This window comes from Neofelis nebulosa, chromosome 4 (genome assembly GCF_028018385.1).
Source record: "Neofelis nebulosa isolate mNeoNeb1 chromosome 4, mNeoNeb1.pri, whole genome shotgun sequence".
NCBI classification, from domain to species: Eukaryota; Metazoa; Chordata; class Mammalia; order Carnivora; family Felidae; genus Neofelis; species Neofelis nebulosa.
In genome coordinates, this window is record NC_080785.1 from 18,857,012 (window position 1) to 18,875,791 (window position 18,780).

At 36.7% G+C, this 18,780-nt stretch overlaps 1 protein-coding gene across 10 annotated transcripts in view; it reads right to left on the reverse strand.

Annotated features, from left to right (window-relative positions):
- Positions 1-228: 228 nt before the first annotated feature.
- The window catches only part of AGBL3 (AGBL carboxypeptidase 3), a 73,020-nt gene continuing 54,468 nt past the window's right edge, over positions 229-18,780 (reverse strand). For 8 of the 10 annotated variants that reach the window (XM_058724200.1, XM_058724197.1, XM_058724198.1 and 5 more), the window contains 4 exons: positions 12,343-12,391; positions 10,972-11,168; positions 6,170-6,401; positions 229-2,012 (listed from right to left, as the gene is read on the reverse strand). In XM_058724200.1, coding sequence (XP_058580183.1) covers positions 1,613-2,012; positions 6,170-6,401; positions 10,972-11,168; positions 12,343-12,391 — 878 coding nt within the window. In that variant the 3' untranslated portion in view covers positions 229-1,612. The remainder of the gene's footprint in view (positions 2,013-6,169; positions 6,402-10,971; positions 11,169-12,342; positions 12,392-18,780) is intronic. The other 2 variants (XM_058724205.1, XM_058724206.1) reach the window with 1 other exon arrangement.

Consider the following 18,780-nt stretch of genomic DNA (forward strand, 5'->3'; position numbering starts at 1 on the left):
CATTATAACAAATTGGCTGTTAAGCCATGATAGAATTTGTATGCATATTACTAAGTGAAAAAAGCCAATCTTAAAGGCCACATACATACTATATGATTCCAACTATGTGATATTCTTGAAAAGGTTAAACTATAATGACGGTAAAAAGATGAGTTGTTGCCAGGAGTTAGTGGGGAGAGAAGGATGAATATGAAGAGAGAATATTTAGGGCAGTGAAACTATGTATGATACTGTAATGGTGGATATACTTTATTAGACACTTGTTCAAATCCATAGAATATACAACACCCAGAGTAAAACTCTAAGGTAAACTAGGGACTTTGGATGGTAATGATTTATCAGTGTAGGTTGATCGACTGTACCAAATGGTGGACAATGGAGATAATGGGGAGGCTATATATGTGTGGGAGTCAAGAAGTTTATGGGATATCTCTGTACTTTCAGCTCAGTATTGCTGTGAACCTTCTCTAAAAATTCAAAACAAAAATAAAAATAAAACAAAAACATAGTAGCTACTCTTCTAATATCCCAGTGAGCTCTCCTTGAACCTTTGGCTATTGGAATTATTGTTGAGAGTAGACTACCCAACTTTAGATTTTCCTAGTTTGGGCTTGCTACCATGAGCTAGGTTTGTAGCTTGTAACTTTTATGTATCTCACCTACCAGATCCTCATTCTGCTTACCTTACCCTGTAATGGACACCATTGGTGACCTGTGGCTCTTGTTTTCTCACTATCACATCCATCTTTATTATTTGCCCGACCTATCTGTTTCTCTGTAGTGTCCTCAAGGAATCCCACCAGTGCTCACTGTCTTATGAATGATAAACTTGTGAGATGCTCCACTTGCTTTCCCATGAATGAGTGGCTGGAGATGTACATTTGTCCACTCTAAAGGAAACTGCACATCTAATCTTTTACATTTTTGCTATACTTTGAGAAGTAAAAGAACTATTATGAACCATAATCTATGCATTTCAGTGTTATTTTGTGACACACTTTTGCTCTGTGTACTTAACATCCTTTGATATATAGTATTTTAATTATTGGAGATGTACAACTTAGCACTTCACTATGTACTATCTTATTCTATAATTATTTTAGTCATGTGTGCTTTATATGTACAATTATACAATAACCTTCCATTGGGGAGAAATGTCTTTTATATCATTGGTGGTTTCTAGCACACTAAAGACGTAACAGAAAATCAAGAAATGATGTTTGCTGATTCATTAAGGTGCCTTGTAGGGATGTTAAAGTCATAGTATATGCCATTCCTTTCTTGAGTTTTATGCATAAGTTGTTTTAGGAGAATTCAAAAGTTCATAGATTTTTTTCCATCTTGACAAAAATTATATATAAATAAGTAATTCTAAATTTTCTGTATTTTCTTTGGATTTCTTTTTAAATCTCTAAAAGATGTTCCCACTAAAGAAGAGTTATCTAGAGTTTGTAGTTTAGTATATGTATGTGTAAGGGGAGGGATAGAGGGGTGGGGAGGGCTTTCTCATTTTTCTTTCTTTTCCTTTTCTTTTTACTATGTAAGCATATGTTATTTTTCATCCACAGTTTTCAGAGTAGCATAAAGCTAAATTATTTGTCCCTTTGGAACTTCAAACGGAAGTAGGTTGTCCATAATTCCTATTTGGTTGCTCATCCCTATTCCTAGTTAGATGTGGAGCTATTTGCTTAGAGTTTTGGTCACTGGATCCTTCAGCTTGAAGACTCTTTCCTTTGATATCTGCATCCTTCTCAAAACTTGAGGGAGCAGTCTCCCATTTGCTGCTGAGAGGTTTCACATCTTGAGTCTTTGTTGCCTTGATTTGAGAGTGTTTTTTCTTCTTCTTGGGCACCTTGAGAGGTGACAAACTTTCAAATGACTGCTGGGACACAGACTGGAGCCACTCTGAAGAGCTTACCACAAGGTTACTTTGGCTTGTAAAACGGGGATTTCTGGGTTGTGTCCAGGATGTGCTGTATCTCTTTATATTTATGAAAGTAGCTGGCTTTAATCTAGGAATGAAATAAAATACATGAGTTTTTGTCCACACGTACCCTAGGTGTTTGTAGTCCTTAGGTATTTGTGATAGCTTAAGTCATATTTTTAAATTCTTTGGTGAGTTCCTCTTCCCTTAAAACTTTCACCATTATTTCTATGAGAATGATCTATGTCTTCATTTCTGGTCACGATTTTTCAGAAGTACTCCGTTCCTGTACTTCTGAATGCCCAGAGGATATGTTTATTGAGATGCCTGCCCTGACCCAGGCTTCCTGATATAATGGCCACTCTGGGCCTCCGGGCCTTACCTATACATCTAGTTACAATAAATGTTCTCTAAAATTCCACTTTTCTCTAAAAACCGACTTATTTATCCTATTAGAACGTGCTTGGTATACTGCTATAGGTCTTGGCTTTTTCCTATCGTCAGGAAAAAGATCAGTATGAATCCCAAAGAGGGGATTTCATCTTCCCAGAAGTGAAAACTCTCTCCAATCACATCTTGATCTATATAATCCTTCACAAGAATTTGTATCTTTACTAGGTGGAATGTCTGACTTCTGACCAGTGTTGGACTGGAGGTAAAGTTAAGAGACGTAAATCGTCTTGCTAATATACTAGACTCTATTCATTTTGGTTAAGAACAGAACAGACCACTTAAGTTCAAGCCCTATGTTCAGATGTTACATTCTTTAATATGATAATTCTGCCATAAAATACATTAAGTAGTCTCTCTCTAGTCTAAACCTGGATTGAGGTGTAAAGTGGTTTAACAAAGGTGTGATTTTTCTCATTTTTTGTTTATTCTCACTTTACTCAGTAATCACTTACTCTGGGTATGTGTGCTGAGCCAGTCAGGCCAAGTATATATAAAAGAGAAAGGCAGCCATAAAAAAGTTCAAAGAACAAAAAATATTTAATTATCATAAGAATAGTTTTTTAGGACTTTTTTAAATATTTATTTTTGAGAGAGAGAGAAACAGAGTGTGAGCAGGGGAGGGGCAGAGAGAGAGACGGAGACAGAATCTGAAGCAGGCTCCAGGCTCTTCGCTGTCAGCACAGAGCCCGATGTGGGGCTCAAACTCACAGACTGTGAGATCATGACCTGGGCTGAAGTTGGTCGCTTAACCGACCGAGCCACCCAGCTGCCCCAATTATAAAAATAATTTAAATATACAGTCAATCCATCTGTTAAGAATGGTCTTGCTTGCTACTTTCGTACTCTTTCTTATATCCATGTATACCTACATTAGAAACTTTTGGGAAGTGTCTGCCCCAGGCACAATTTGCCCTTCTCTGGGGACTGCCTCTTGATCCACAGAGCTAGGCCTTCCATCAGCCATATTTGTAACTGTCTGATCTGTAACCCACTGGTATGGCTGCCAACCACATTGTCTTTCCCTATAATTTAGAATTGGCAATGAAAGATAGCGTGTCTTGTAAGTTAAAGTGTTATAGGATGCAAATTTGTGAGGGTAAGAGGTATGAAAACACTTTTGTAGAGCAAGAAAAGCAGAGACTGACGATGGATAAAGAGCCCTGGTAGCTTTCCATTCCCCAGTGTCAGTCCTTTTCTGAGACCTGGCTGAATCCTCTCTCCTCTTTATTTCCATAAATAGTCTTTTTTTCCCAGAACTCTTCCCTCTTACCCTACCTTATGCTTTTTGATTAATCTAGCTTAAACTGGTTTCTGTTATTTTCAACCAAAGAGTTCTTAATTAGTATAACCTACTATATATCTACTCTTCTAGATTCAGGGTAATCCACACTAAGTAAATTTATGGGTTTGAAGGATGTAAGAAATCTCTCATGAAAATAATGATTAAAAAATCAAGCTATGTCTTAGTTGTCACCTTTGCCTAGGTCCATTGTATTTTGTTATTAGTTTCCTGATTTTTTTTTTTTTATTTAAAATTTTTTTTTTCAACGTTTTTTATTTATTTTTGGGACAGAGAGAGACAGAGCATGAACGGGGGAGGGGCAGAGAGAAAGGGAGACACAGAATTGGAAACAGGCTCCAGGCTCCGAGCCATCAGCCCAGAGCCTGACGCGGGGCTCGAACTCACGGACCGCGAGATCGTGACCTGGCTGAAGTCGGACGCTTAACCGACTGCGCCACCCAGGCGCCCCCTTAGTTTCCTGATTTTTGAGTCTGCTGATATTATATGTGATGGATCCCTTGTTTGCCTAGGCCTAGGCTATCTGTTTCTTGCATATTAACTGATCCATTAGATAGAATTTCTGTTAGGCACTGCCTTCAGTGATAAGCTATCCCATCTGACTAAAAACTGTTACCAGTTGCCTATTTTTTATAATTTTTTGACTTTGCTGATTACATAATAAAGAAATAGGCATTAATCAAAATTTAAGAAAAAAAAAGCATAAAGAGTAGTATCATCCTCTGCCAATATTTTATCCAGAGATGATTATTGTTGGGACTATGTGCTACCAGAGATTTTTCTAGGTATCCTTGTGTTTGTGTATAATATGCACACATTAAATGTATTTGCGTAGTGTACAAATGCAACCATACCAAAGCTGTTCTGTAGCTCTTATTCACTTATGCATCATGAACATTATCCCCTGTTAATTAATATGTACTTATAATATTTAATAGTCACATAACATTTAATTTTATGGATATACTATAATTTATTTCAGCAATCTTCTGTTGAACATTCAGAAAGCTCTTACCTAGTTTTTTTTTTCCTTTTAGAAATTAGGTTTAATTTCTAAAAGTGGAATTTTTTAGTCAAAATGAATGTATGACATTGAGGATTTTTCATTTATATTGTTGGACTGCCTTCCCAAGCCTCTGTATCAGTTCATATTCCAATCACCAGTGAGTGAATTCTTCCACTTGGAGGCAAAAATGAACAGTATTTCATGATTGTTTTAATTTGCACTCCTTTAAGTGAAATTAAACACTGTAAATGTTCGTTGGCCATTTTTTTTCTTTTGTGAATTTATGGTTCATAGGCTTTGCTCATTTTCCTATCGAAATACTCACATTTTGTCACTGATGTGTAGGTGATCTGTGAATATTAAGTATATTGATCTTCTGTTTTTCGTTTGTATTTTAAAAACTTTTTTAAAAACGTTTTTTGGGGCGCCTGGGTGGCGCAGTCGGTTAAGCGTCCGACTTCAGCCAGGTCACGATCTCGCGGTCCGTGAGTTCGAGCCCCGCGTCAGGCTCTGGGCTGATGGCTTGGAGCCTGGAGCCTGTTTCCGATTCTGTGTCTCCCTCTCTCTCTGCCCCTCCCCCGTTCATGCTCTGTCTCTCTCTGTCCCAAAAATAAATAAAAAACGTTGAAAAAAAAAAATAAAAAAAAAAAATAAAAAAATAAAAACGTTTTTTATTTATTTTTGAGAGACAGAGAGCACGAGTGGGGGAGGGGCAAAGAGAGGGAGACAGAATCTGAAGCAGGCTCCAGGCTCCGAGCTGTCAGCACAGAGCCCAACGCGGGGCTTGAACTCACGAACTGCGAGAGCAGTCAGACGCCCAATCGACTGAGCCACCCAGGTGCCCTATCATTTATATTTTAAAGAGAAATATCAAAGCACAGTGATGATAGACTCTGAAAGCAGAATGTCTAACTAGCGTAGCAGTTCTGCTACCTGTTGGCTGTGTGACCTTGGACAAATTACTTAACCTCGTTGTAGCCCAATTTCCTTACGTGTAGAATGTAAAATATGTGCATGTGTGTATATAAACATAGAATCGTGTGTGGCACATAGAAAGTACTTCAGCCAGGCGCCCTAATCTGGCCTTATCCTCTGTGCTTTCTTCTGAATATCCATAAACTGAAGTAACTCAAGTTAATTTTTTCTAATTCTGGTTGCTCCCTAGGATTATAGGGCTTAAACACATCGGAGAAATCTGAAGTCAGGCTATGGTCACACTTTATTCATGCATACTTTACTCATAGATTCAAACTAATGAGTAATGTCATGCAAATAGACAATCAAATAAGGCCCGATAACCTACTCCCTTCACGTAGCCAATGTTTTTTGGTGGCTTTGGGCTTTTGTTCCTTTGTCAAATGTGATATAGCTGCCATTTTTAAGAGGGTATGTTTGTTTCTTAACAATTCTTAATGAATTAATAAGCATTCCTTCTTTACCAAAAATGTAATAAATAGCTGAGAATGACAAAATTGTATTGACTTACTGATGTTGAATTTGGAAGTTGGTTCTTGGATTGAGTATCTGTTTTATCTGGGGGTTTTGCACAATTTTAGTGCTTTCCATGATAGGGAGCAAATACTGCAGTATTTCTTGAGTTTGAGCTATTCTTTTATCCCTGTAGATTCTTTTCTCATCATCGGTCCAATTTATGCCAGTCGTCTTGCTTTGGAAAGAAGTACATTCTTTCATTTTTCTTTTCAAGTTGTGATGCAGATCTGTGGAGCAACCACAAAAATATGTATAAATACATGAACTGAATTGACTCAACAATTATTTATTGAACATTATGTGCCAAGATCTACCTAAAGATTCTTATCCATTTGGACCTCATACTTTAATTACAGGGTCAGAAAATAAGCAAATCAAAAGGAAAATATACGTCAGGGGATAAAACTTATGAGGTAAAATAAAGCTGGGGAGGGGAATAAAGAATTCTTAGGGGAGAGATTTTTATTTTTTTTTTAAAAGGCGTTCAGGGAAGGCCTCCCTGTGAAGCTGACATGTCAAAGGAGTTAGGGAGTGAGTCAGGCAGATACCAGAGGGAAGAGCATTCTAGGCAAGAGGAAGAGTAAGTGTGAAGGCCCTGAGCTAGGTGCATGGTTGTGCGTTGAAGGATCACCAAGATGGCACAAGTGGCCACAGCAGATTGAATCAAGAAGAAAGAGATAAGATAGCAGCTTAGGTAATTTGGACTCTGTTCACGAGGCCTCACAGGCCATCGTAAAGACTTTGATTTTACTAAGTATGAAATGGGGAAGCACTGAAAGATTTTGAGGAGTGTCACGATCTAAGATTTGTTTTAACAGGATCCTGCTGTTATGTAATCCTATACAGTAGAACCTTGGATTGCGAGTAACTTGTTCTGTGAGTGTCCGCAAGACGAGCGAACATTTCTAATAAAATTTTAACTTGATAAACGAGCGGTATCTTGCAATATGAGTGGTAGGTGATGCCGAATGTCACATGATCACAACTGAGCCGATGGTTCTTGAAATTTGCTTTGAGAAATGAGTGCTTTGGATTACAACCATGTTTCCAAAACGAATTATGCTCCAATACCAAGGTTTTACTGTATTTTGTGATTTTTCTAATAATTAATGTGGGATGAGAGAAGAGAGGAACCAGTGGTGACTCCAAAGCTTCTCATCTTGGGAAACAGAAGGATGGAGATATGGGAAAAACCATGGGAAGAGTATGTTAGAAATCCCTTCTTTATTACATGATATGAAGGAATTGTTTAATTATGATAATTAGTATAATGTTTTAAAAAAGTGTTTATCTCCCCTCTCAATTACTAAGACTACCACCAAAGAAAACCCAGAAAGTAAGTGTTGGTAAGGATGTGAAGAAATTAGAACCCTGGAGCACTATTGGTGGGAATGTAAAATGGTGCAGTCACTATGAAAACCAGTATGGTGGTTCCTCAAAAATTGAAAATAGACTTACTATATGATCCAGCAATTCTACACCGGGGTATATGCCCCAAAGAGTTGAAAGCAGGTTTCAAAGAGTTATTTGTATAACCATGTTCATAGAAGGAGTATTAGTCACAGTAGCCAAAAAGGTGGAAGCAATCCAAGTGCCCACTGATGGATGAATGGATAACTAACATATGCTATGTACCTACAATGTAGTATCATTCAGCCTTAACAAGGAAGGAAATTCTGACACCTGCTATAACATGGATGTAAGTTGAGGACATTATGCTAAGTGAAACAAATGCTAAGTATTTGTCTTCCAAATACTTGATTACACTTAATATAAGGTACCTAGAATAGTCAGAGTCAAAAAGACTCAAAGTAGATACTTGCCAGGAGCTGAGAGGAAGGAGATATGGGGAGTTGCTTAATGGGTATAGAGTTTCAGTTTTGCAAGATGAAAACAATTTTGGAGATTGTGTGCACAACCATGTGAATATACTTAGCAAAACTGAACTTTACACTTCATAATGGTTAAGATGGTACATTTTATTTCATGTACATTTCAACACACTTCTTGAAAATTCAGTGTACTCAGGAAGAGAGATAAGGGATAAAAGGAAACCACAAATAAAGCCTGAAGAAGACTAGTAGACATTTTAAAGGACGTGGCAGGATTACTTAGGATGCTTAAGGTGGTATGTAGACCACAGAAGAAAAAGGAGAATACACTTAGAATAAAAGCAAGAGATAGGTTATGCTTTGTTAAAAAATAAAAAGTTTAGTTAGAGACCTACATTGAACTATTTATGGGCAAAATGACATGATTTGCTGAACTTGCTCTAAATGCTTTAGATACTTTAAATGCTCTAAATAGCACACACAAAAAAAGTAGTGGGAATACAGATGAAAGAATAGCAGGATGCCGATAACTACTAAGGGTGGGTCATGGGCACCGGTGGATTCATTATTATATTCTACTTTTGTTTATGTTTGAATTTTTCACAATTTGGCTTTTTAAAAATGGAAGCGTCCATTATTAAAAGTGAATGTTGCAGGGCACCTGGGTGGCTCAGTTGGTTAAGTGTCCGACTTCAGCTCAGATCATGATCTCACTGTTCAGAGCAGGACAGAGCCTGCTTCAGATCCTCTGTTTCCCTCTCTCTGCCCCTCCCCTGCTTGCGCTTTCTCTCTCTCAAAAATAAACATTTAAAAAAATTTAAAAGTGAATGCTGCTGTATTTTGAGAAAGTGAGAAAGAGGGTAGTCATTAGAATTATGTCCCTGAGGAAATTGATGGGTATGATTTCTAGGGCACAACTGATACCTGGGAGAGAAACATTTGGACTTCATTTTTAAAAATTTCAATATCCCCCAAAAGAGAGAATAGTATAAGAAACCCTCTTAAATCCATCACTCAGCTTCAATAACTGGATTTCCTTTTGCTGTTAGGATTGACCAGTATTTAGAGTCCAGCGATAGCACTAGATGAAATGTTTATAGGCAGCTAATAATATGAATCTGTGCAGGGAAATCATGTTCTGAGGAAACAGAAATGATGCCTGAAATACCATGACTCACTTCTGGGTGTTGGTGGTCCAGCTAAATAGAAGACTGGATACTGTTTGTTTACCAAATTCAAAGAAATAATTTGGATATAAACCTGTCTGCCAGGATTTATTATGAATTTACTCCTCCCCTACTCTTCTCAGTCAGCTGAATCTCTGTATTTGTACCATAGCTCATCAGTAAATATGAACTCTTCCAGAACGGAAGAAGTCTGCCTAGATCTCTCACTATTCTCTGACAGAATTCATCTCATTTCCCACTTGGTAAGTTCAGTAAGGGGAAAGGACAGAATTCCTTCTGTAATAAACAGATAATGAAGCTAGGAATTTAGAGGAAAATGTACAGCTCTAAATGTATATATTGTAAAGAAAGGGGCAACAGAAAAGAATTAAAGACAAGTCCCTCTGAAATGACTTCAGTAAAAAAAAAAAATTATAGAGTTTTTATTCGTATGTCATCAAGATTTATGAGGACATATGCCTGTAAGATAATGTAATCAGTAAGTGATGAGACTCTCAGCTCAGCTCAGGAAAGGCTGAATGAGGCTGAAAAACATAATTTTTAGTAGCTGTGGAGGGGGGGGCACTGAAAAAAACCCTCCCTTTTGCAACAAAATTCCATGAAGACTACCTGTCTCCACTCTCTCTCCTATTTTAGAATATACTTTAATTAGATTTATGCTTCTGTCATTCTACTGGAATTTCTCTGATCAAGATCCTGAATAATACTTCCATGTTGTAAAACCCAAAAGTAAATCCACTTCATTTATCAGAAGCATCAGACTGAGTTGATTATTGCCTCCTCTTTGATACACTTTCTTACTTAGCTTCCAGCACAACACATCCTCTTGGTTTTCCTCCTAGCCCACAAGGTGCTCCTTATGCTTCTTTTGTTGGTTCTTTTCTTTTTCTGATCAGTACTGGAATTCTTAAGGATTTGCTCCTTAACCCTCTTCTATTATCTGTACTCATTTAGAAGTCTTGTCTAGGTTCACACCCTAAAGTACTATCTTTATCTGAAAATTCCCAAATGTACATCTAGCCCAGACCTCTTCCCTGAACTCGACTCCTATCCAACTGCTTAGTTAGTACCTGTATTTCAGTGTCTGAAAGGCATTTCAAAACCAAGTCTAAACTGAATTGCTGCTCTGCCCTCAGTCTTTGCCGTCTCAGCAGAGGATAACTCTACCCAGCTTGTTGCCCTGGAAACTAAAACCCTGGTAGTTCAACAGTTGTAAACAACTGTGAAACCCATCACCACAATCAAGACCTAGAAAATAACCCTAAAAGATTCCTTGTGTTCCTTTCCAGTCCATTCTTGCCTTCATCTTCTTCTCTATCCCTTCTTCCTCCAGGAAACCCTTATCTGTTTTTTTTTTTTTGTCTCTGTGAGTTACTTTGCATTTCATATACATGAGATTTCATATAGCATTTACTTTTCTGTATCTGTCTTCTTGTACTTAACACAATGATTCTGAGATTCATTCATGTCATGTGTATCAGTTCATTACTTTTTTATTCTATAGTATGAAAAGGACACCAATAACAAGGGGGTATTGGGAATAAGGCAATTAGGTTTTTTTTCAAAGCTATATTAAACTGAAATAATTTTTTTCTGTAATAGACTCATATAGAAATTAAGCAAATATTTTTCAGAATCAGGAATAAAATGGCTATTAATCCTCTCTGTTTATAAAAGCAGTTCTCATAATCCAAACTTCATAGGATTTATTAATGATACAGTGAAAACAACCTTGGTATTTATTAAAATCTGAAACAATAAGAAAAAACCCAAAACACCTTCTCTTGGGATCCTTGTCTTCTCAGTCCAACTGGGAATTTGTGTGCTCATAGGACACTTGAAGGATGTCACTTTGAAACAGTTTCCATACAAATCAGTGCTCTTGGGCTGAATTATTTCCTGGATTGACTTCTCACCAGTTTCTACCAATTGTCTTTGTTGGTCTTTGCTGAGCCTGTGAATCTTATTTTGGGAGCTGAAAGAAATTGGGTACTCAGATTTCAATGTCAACCACGAGCTATCTAATCAAGAGTAATGTAATGTATATTACACTTCAGAGTATGTAAAGGATTCTTACAGCTATTACCTGACTTGGAGATCTTACCAGTCCTATGATATAGGCAGGATGGCCAATGTTATCCCTATCTTATATCAGAGAGGGAATATTAGGGAATCAGAATGGTTAAACTATTTTCTTAAGATCATGTAGCTAATAAGAGGGAGGGGCAGGTCTAGAATTCACATCCTGTAACTCGAACACTTTACTTTCTCCTATTTTGATATATCATTTGATTGCTTTCCATAGATATGATAACTAATATATTTTTAAAAATTGTTTTAGTTTGATCAATTCTAGATCCAAGTACAGGTATGCCTAAAGATGGTATCTTACCTAATTTTATAAGTTTTTGGGGCAGGAGAGCCTACATATTTCTACAGAACCCATTATGCTAAGTAGAAACCAAGTTCTTAGAAGAGTTGAGGAAGGAAGAAAGTACAGACCATGTTTCCTCTGTTGGATAAATTCAGTCGATCCTCAGATACTTACTCTTCCACTGCTTAGATGGTTGTTCATGTCACTGTTTCTAACTTGCCAAGGGGAATGGTGATATAATTATTCCTGGCTTAGACAAAACTGCACAGTTTATCTGTTATCCCTGAATTCACTATCTATTCTTTTTCCAGTTTTTTGGTGCTAGTATTATATGTGTTTTAGGTACGAGTATCAAAAAATAGGTGGCCAGTGCTCCAACTGCTATTACAGATAGTAACACATTTGATAGTCATCCACTGTAAACTGTTAAATAATTACCTTATGCCAGAAATGTTTCTTTTCAAAAAGAGAAACTCAGATAATGCAATGACAAATGCAGAGAAATAAATGTCTAATTGTAGATTTTAAGGCATCCAATGGGGACAGTTTGGGAATACTGAAATCTCACAACGCTTCAAAATGCATCATGTAAACACTGCTACGTACAACACTGGCCTAGTCACAGATACTATGGAGAATATAAGGAGACTTCAATTAGCAATTGTTATAAAAAAGTTACTTTTACCTGTTGCTTTAACTCAAAATCAAAATCACATAAGCCAGAGGGAAAGGAGTAATGTAGTCAGGTGGAAGAAATCAAGTATAGTTCTCCTACCTCACATATCTTTTTAGAAGCCAAGAAGGAGCTCGTGCGGGTATTTTCACTAAAAAAGAGAGTATACCATAAAATTTCTAAATGGAGATTTAAAAAAAATTTTTTTTTTTAACATTTATTCATCTTTGAGAGACAGAGAGAGACAGAGCGTGAGTGGGGGACGTGCAGAGAGAGAGGGAGACATAGAATCTGAAGCAGGCTCCAGGCTCTGAGCTGTCAGCGCAGAGCTGGATGCGGGACTTGAATTCACGGATTGCGAGATCATGACCTGAGCCGAGGTCAGATGCTTAACCAACCGAGCCACCCAGGGGCCCCATAAATGGAGATTTTTTTAGAGATTAACAAAACTTGTTTTTACTTCTTGACAATTACCTCATTCATACATTTAAGGGCTAGCTTAAATGAGCTTATTTTCAATTAATCTGCCATTGTCTCATCCAGACATGAAGTATACCTGTACATATTTCCCCTAGAAGCCTTTACACTCTTTCAAGAGAACAGTAGACAGTAGAAATACCTATCCAATAATTGTCAAACAATTCAGAATTGAATATATATATTTATATTTATATAAACATCTATGAAGGATGTTTGTCTACATGTATAGTAGACAGCCAACCTAGGACACAGCCATCCCAGACCCTCCCCCCCCCAAAAAAAAAGTATAGTATGTAATAGGTAGCTATACATCACATATATTATGATTTTAACAGTAAAATATAAAATAGGTATTTAAAATTAATATAACAGTCTATATTTCCTTTTCTGATATATAAACACTATGAAGCAAAAACAATTGGAGCAGTTAACAGTGGCAATTAGTAATTTATAGAAGAAATTAAACAAATAGTATGTGTGATAATAATATATTAATCTCTTTGTTTCTGATACAGATTTTAGCTCCTTGTTGGATATTTAAATTTTATAAGCCATATTATTGTGTATTCTTAAGACACATAAATATTGACTTTTAAAAGTTGAAGGTAAATATAATGAGGCTAATAGATATTTCCTATATTTAATAAAAATTAACAATGATATGGTTATGTCCCATGATAAAATAGAGTATTTTTGCATTTTGTATTTCCTTTTCTGATAACACTCTCTGAACTCCCTGCAGCCTTTAGGACATCCCTCTTTTCTTCTGTGTAGTGGTAACACTGAACACATTCAAAGTCAAGTTCTCTCTCACTTGCAGGTCTCTTATCAAGCCCACTTTACACTGGTCCCTGGTGGCAGTCCAGTGCAATGACATCAAATTAGATAATCCCGTCAACAGAGGAGTTTGAACATGGAATACGATTTTACTTACTAGCAACAGCAGGTTTTTCAACCTGTAAAGAATTAGTTTCCAGCCCTTCAAAAATGTCCATCCACTTATTATCTAGTAGACTAGCTTTTTGGCATTCAGGCCGTTTGCATCTTTAAATTCATCATGTAGGTTCTGCATGTCTGGATTGTTCATTGTTGTTAGACACTGAAGCACACTGGATGTCACCATAAGTTAAACTTGGGGAAAATGTGTACTGTTTTTTTTTTTTATTTTACTTAAACATTTTTTAAAATTTTATTTAAATTCAAGTTAGTTAACATATAGTGTAATAATGATTTCAGGAGTAGAATTTAGTATTCATCACTTACATATAACACCCAGTGCTCATCCCAACAAGTGCCCTCAAATGCCCATCACCCATTTAGTCTATCCCTCCACTCCTCTCCCCATCAGCAACCCTCACTTTATTCTCTGTATTTGAGTCTCTTATGGTTTGCCTCCCTCTCTGTTTTTATCTTATTTTTCCTTCCCTTCCCCTATGTTCATCTGTTTTATTACATTTCCACGAGTAAAATCATATACTTATCTTTCTCTGACTTACTTTGCTTAGCATAATACCCTCTAGTTCCATCCATGTTGTTGCAAATGGCAAGATTTCATTCTTTTTGATCGCTGAGTAATATTCCATTGTAAGTATATTCCACATCTTCTTTATCCATTCATCAGTTGATGGACATTTGGACTCTTTTCATAATTTAACTATTGTTGATAGTGCTGCTACAAACATTGGGGTGCATGTGCCCCTTTGAATCAGAACTTTTGTATCCTTGTATACCTGGTAGTGCAATTGCTGGGTCGTAGGGTAGTTCTATTTTTAATTTTTTGAGGAACCTCCATACTGTTTTCCAGAGTGGCTGCACCAGTTTGCATTCCAACCAGCAGGGCAAAAGTGTTCCCCTTTCTCTGCATCCTCACCAATATCTGTTGATTCCTGAGTTACTAATTTTAGCCATTCTGATAGGTGTGAGGTGGTATCTCATTGTGGTTTTGATTTGTATTTCCCTGATGATGAGTGATGTTGAGCATCTTTTCATGTGTCTGTTAGCCATCTGGATGTCTTCTTTGGAAAAGTGTTCATGTCTTTTGCCCATTTCTTCACTGGATTATTAGTTTTTTGGGTGTTGAATTTGATATTTATTTTGGGAGGGGGGGGCAGAAACTAGGGGAGGGGCAGAGAGAGGTGGAGAGAGAGAATCCCAAGCAGGCTCCGTGCTCTCAGTGCAGAGTCTGACTTGGGGCTTGATTCCATGAACCATGAGATCATGACCTGAGCCAAAATCAAGATTGAATGTCTAACTGAGTGAGCCACCCAGGCACCTGCAGGGAAAATGTTTTTATTTTTATTAAAAAAAATTTTTTTTAATGTTTATTTATTTTTGAGACAGAGAGAGACAGAGCATGAACGGGGGAGGGGCAGAGAGAGAGGGAGACACAGAATCGGAAGCAGGCTCCAGGCTCTGAGCCATCAGCCCAGAGCCTGACGCGGGGCTCGAACTCATGGACCGCGAGATCGTGACCTGGGCTGAAGTCGGACGCTTAACCGACTGAGCCACCCAGGCACCCCGTAAATGTTTTTAAAGCACAGGGGTAATCTGAACTTAAACTGAAGGTGGATTTCAAATAAATTAGTTTTCATGGCTGTTTCATTTGGCTGCCCCTTCTGGTGACACCTTTGAGTTTTGAGTCAGTCTTCTTTCCCCCCACATGTCATTTCCCCCCCCACTGTTTGAGTTTTTGTCACAATCTACACACAATACCAAATAGCTCAGGCGTAGTGAATCCTTTTCTACAGTCCTTGGTACTTCTATAAAGATCATCAAACAGTTTGAGAGAAAACAGAATGTAAATTATTTTACTGTAGTGCTTTCCTATATTCTCACATTCAAACTACTTCCAAATTAGAGGACATTCTTCTCCCACATGTCAAAAATGTGGTTTATTGGCAGACCAGCGTTTTGATATTTGACAACCATGATAGACATCTTGTAGGCACAGGTACAAGGAGGCTATCTTCTTGCATTCTATAAAGTTAAAAAATCTCGTTAAGTGTTTCTGAAAGTTTTGAGGAAATTAAAAAGTGACCCAAAACTTTCATTATGAAAGACTTAATATCACAGGATAGAAAATCACACTATTTTTTAGTATAAGGTGTGCAAGATATTTTAGAAGGTAAGATCTTTTCATTTTCTTTAGTAAAAGTTTATAGATGGAATGAAAGTTGCCAGATTTTACCTTTTAACTGCTAAGCATGCAGATGCATGAGCAAAGTATAGTTTATATTTTGACAACACATTAACAATACAAATATTTATGTTTTCTGTGCTCCTGTTCTTTTTCCCCTCCTCCTGGTATTCCAATTATGTGTACTTTACATCTCTTAAAATTGTCCCACTGACCTTTGATATTCTTTGTTTTCCCCTTCCATGTTCCTCTTAGCATTTCAGTTTGGGGAGTTGGTCTTACCTGTCTTCAAGCTCACTGATTCTTTCCTTGACCACTTCCAGTCCACTACTGATGAGGCCATCAAAGGCATTTTTCATTTTTGTTAGTGTTTTTGGTTTTTAGCATTTCATTTAGATTCTTCCTTAAATGCTTCCAGATCTTTGCGTATATTGCCCATCTATTCTTACATATTGGTTACTTTCCCCATTAGAGCTCTTAACATTAATCATAGTTGTCTTTTGAAAAATTGTATTTAAGTCCAGTATAATTAACCTACAGTGTTATATTAGCATCATGTGTACAATAGTAATTCAACAATTCTATACATTACTAAGTGCTCCTCATAAGTGTAATCTTAATCCCTTTTACTTATATCGCCCATCCCCCCTCCATTCTATAACCATCAGTTCTTTATATTTAAGAATCTGTTTTTTTTAAATCTTTTCTTTGTTCATTTGTTTCTTAGGTTGAACATATTAGTGAAATCATATAGTATTTGTCTTTCTCTGACTTATTTCACTTATACTCTCCATCTCCATCCATGTTGTTGCAAGTGGCAAGATTTGCCACACACACACACACACACACACACACACACACACACACACACATCTTCTTTATCCATTCATCTGTTGATGGATGTTTGGGTTGCTTCCATATCTTGCCAATTAAAAATAATGCTTCAATAAACATAGGGGTGCTGCATAGATCTTTTTGAATTACTGTTTTCATATTCTTTGGGTAAATACCAGTAGTGGAATTACTGGAGCATATGGTAATTCCGGTTTTCATTTTTGAATCTCCATACTGTTTTCCACAGTGGCTGCACTGGTTTGCATTCCCACCAGCAGTGCACAAGGGTTCCCCTTTCTCCACATCCTTGCCAATACCTGTTGTTTCTCATATTGTTGATTTTAGCCATTCTGACATATGACGGGATAGCTCACTGTGGTTTTGACTTGCATTTTCCTGATGATGAGTGATATTGAGCATCTTTTCATGTGTCTGTTGGCCATCTATATGTCTTTGTTGGAGAAATGTCTGTTCATGTCTTCTACCCATTTTTTAATTGAATATTTGTTTTGTGGGTTGAGTTGTATCAGTTCTTTATACTTTATATATTTTGGATACTAACCTCTTATTGGATATGCCACTTGCAAATACCTTCTCCCATTCAGAAGGTTATCTTTTAGTTTTGTGGATTGTTTCCTTTGCTGTGCAAAAGCTTTTTATTTTGATGTCTTAATAGTTTATTTTTGCTTTTGTTTCCCTTGCCTCGGGAGACATATCTAGAAAAATGTTGCCATGGCCAATGTCTTTCTTGGTGTAGACTTTCATAATGTAGACTTTTTATGGTTTCAGTTCTCACATTTAAGTCTATGTTTTCTTAGTGTAGACTTTTTATGGTTTCGGTTCTCACATGTTTTCTTAGTGTAGACTTTCTATGCTCTCTTAGTTTAGAATTTTTACGGTTTCAGTTTTCACGTTTAAGTCCTTAATCCATTTAGAGTTTATTTTTCTGTATGGTGTAAGAAAGTGGTACGGTTTCATTCTTTTGCATGCAGCTATCCAGTTTTCCCAGAACCATTGGTTGAAGACACTGCCTTTTTCTCATTGCATATTCTTACCTCCTTTGTTGAAGATAAATTGCGGAAATATTTGAGGGTTTATTTCAGCGTTCTCTATTCTGTTCTATTGATTTATGTGTTTATCCTTGTGCCAGTCATAGTGTTTTATTACTATAGCCTTGTAGTATATCTTGAAATCTGGAATTGTGATACCTTTACTTTTGTTCTTTTTCAAGATTGCTTTGGCTTTTCAGGGTCTTTTGTGGTTCCACACAAATTTTGGTCTTACTTGCTCTAGTTCTATAAAAAAATGCTGTTAGTATTTTGATAGGGATTGTATTAAGTCTGTGGATTGCTTTGGGTAGTATAGACATTTTAACATATTTGTTCTCCCAGTCCATGATCATGGAGTATCTTTCCATTTGTGTCATCTTCAGTTTTTTTCATCAGTGTTTTATAGTTTTCAGAGTACAGGTCTTTCACCTCAATTATGTTTATTCCTAGATATTTTATTATTTTTGGTGAAATTGTAAATGGGATTGTTTTAATTTCTGTTGCTTCATTATTAGTGTGTAGAAAGGCAACAAATTTCTGTGTATTGATTTTGTATCCTGTGGCCTTATTGAATCCATTAATCAGTTTTAGAAGTTCTTTTGTGGAGTCTTGAGGGTTTTCTGTGTATAGTAATATGTCATCTGCAAATGATGAAAGCCTACTTCTTCCTTATAAATTTGGATGCTTTTATTTCTTTTTGTTGTCTGACTGTTGTGGCTAGGACTGCCAGTACTACGTTGAATAAAAGTGGTGAAGTGGATGTCCTTGTCTTGTTCCTGACCTTAGGGGAAAAGCTCTCAGTTTTTAAACATTGAGTATGATGTTAGCTGTGGGTTTTTAAATATATGACCTTTATTATGTTGAAGTATGTTCCCTCTAAACCTACTTTGTTGAGGTCTTTTATCATGAATGGATATTGTGCTTTGTCAAATGATATTTCTGCATCTATTGAAATGATCATATAGTTTTTATCCTTTCTCTTATTTATGTATCACATTGATTAATCTGTGAAAACTGAACCACCCTTGCATTCCATGAATA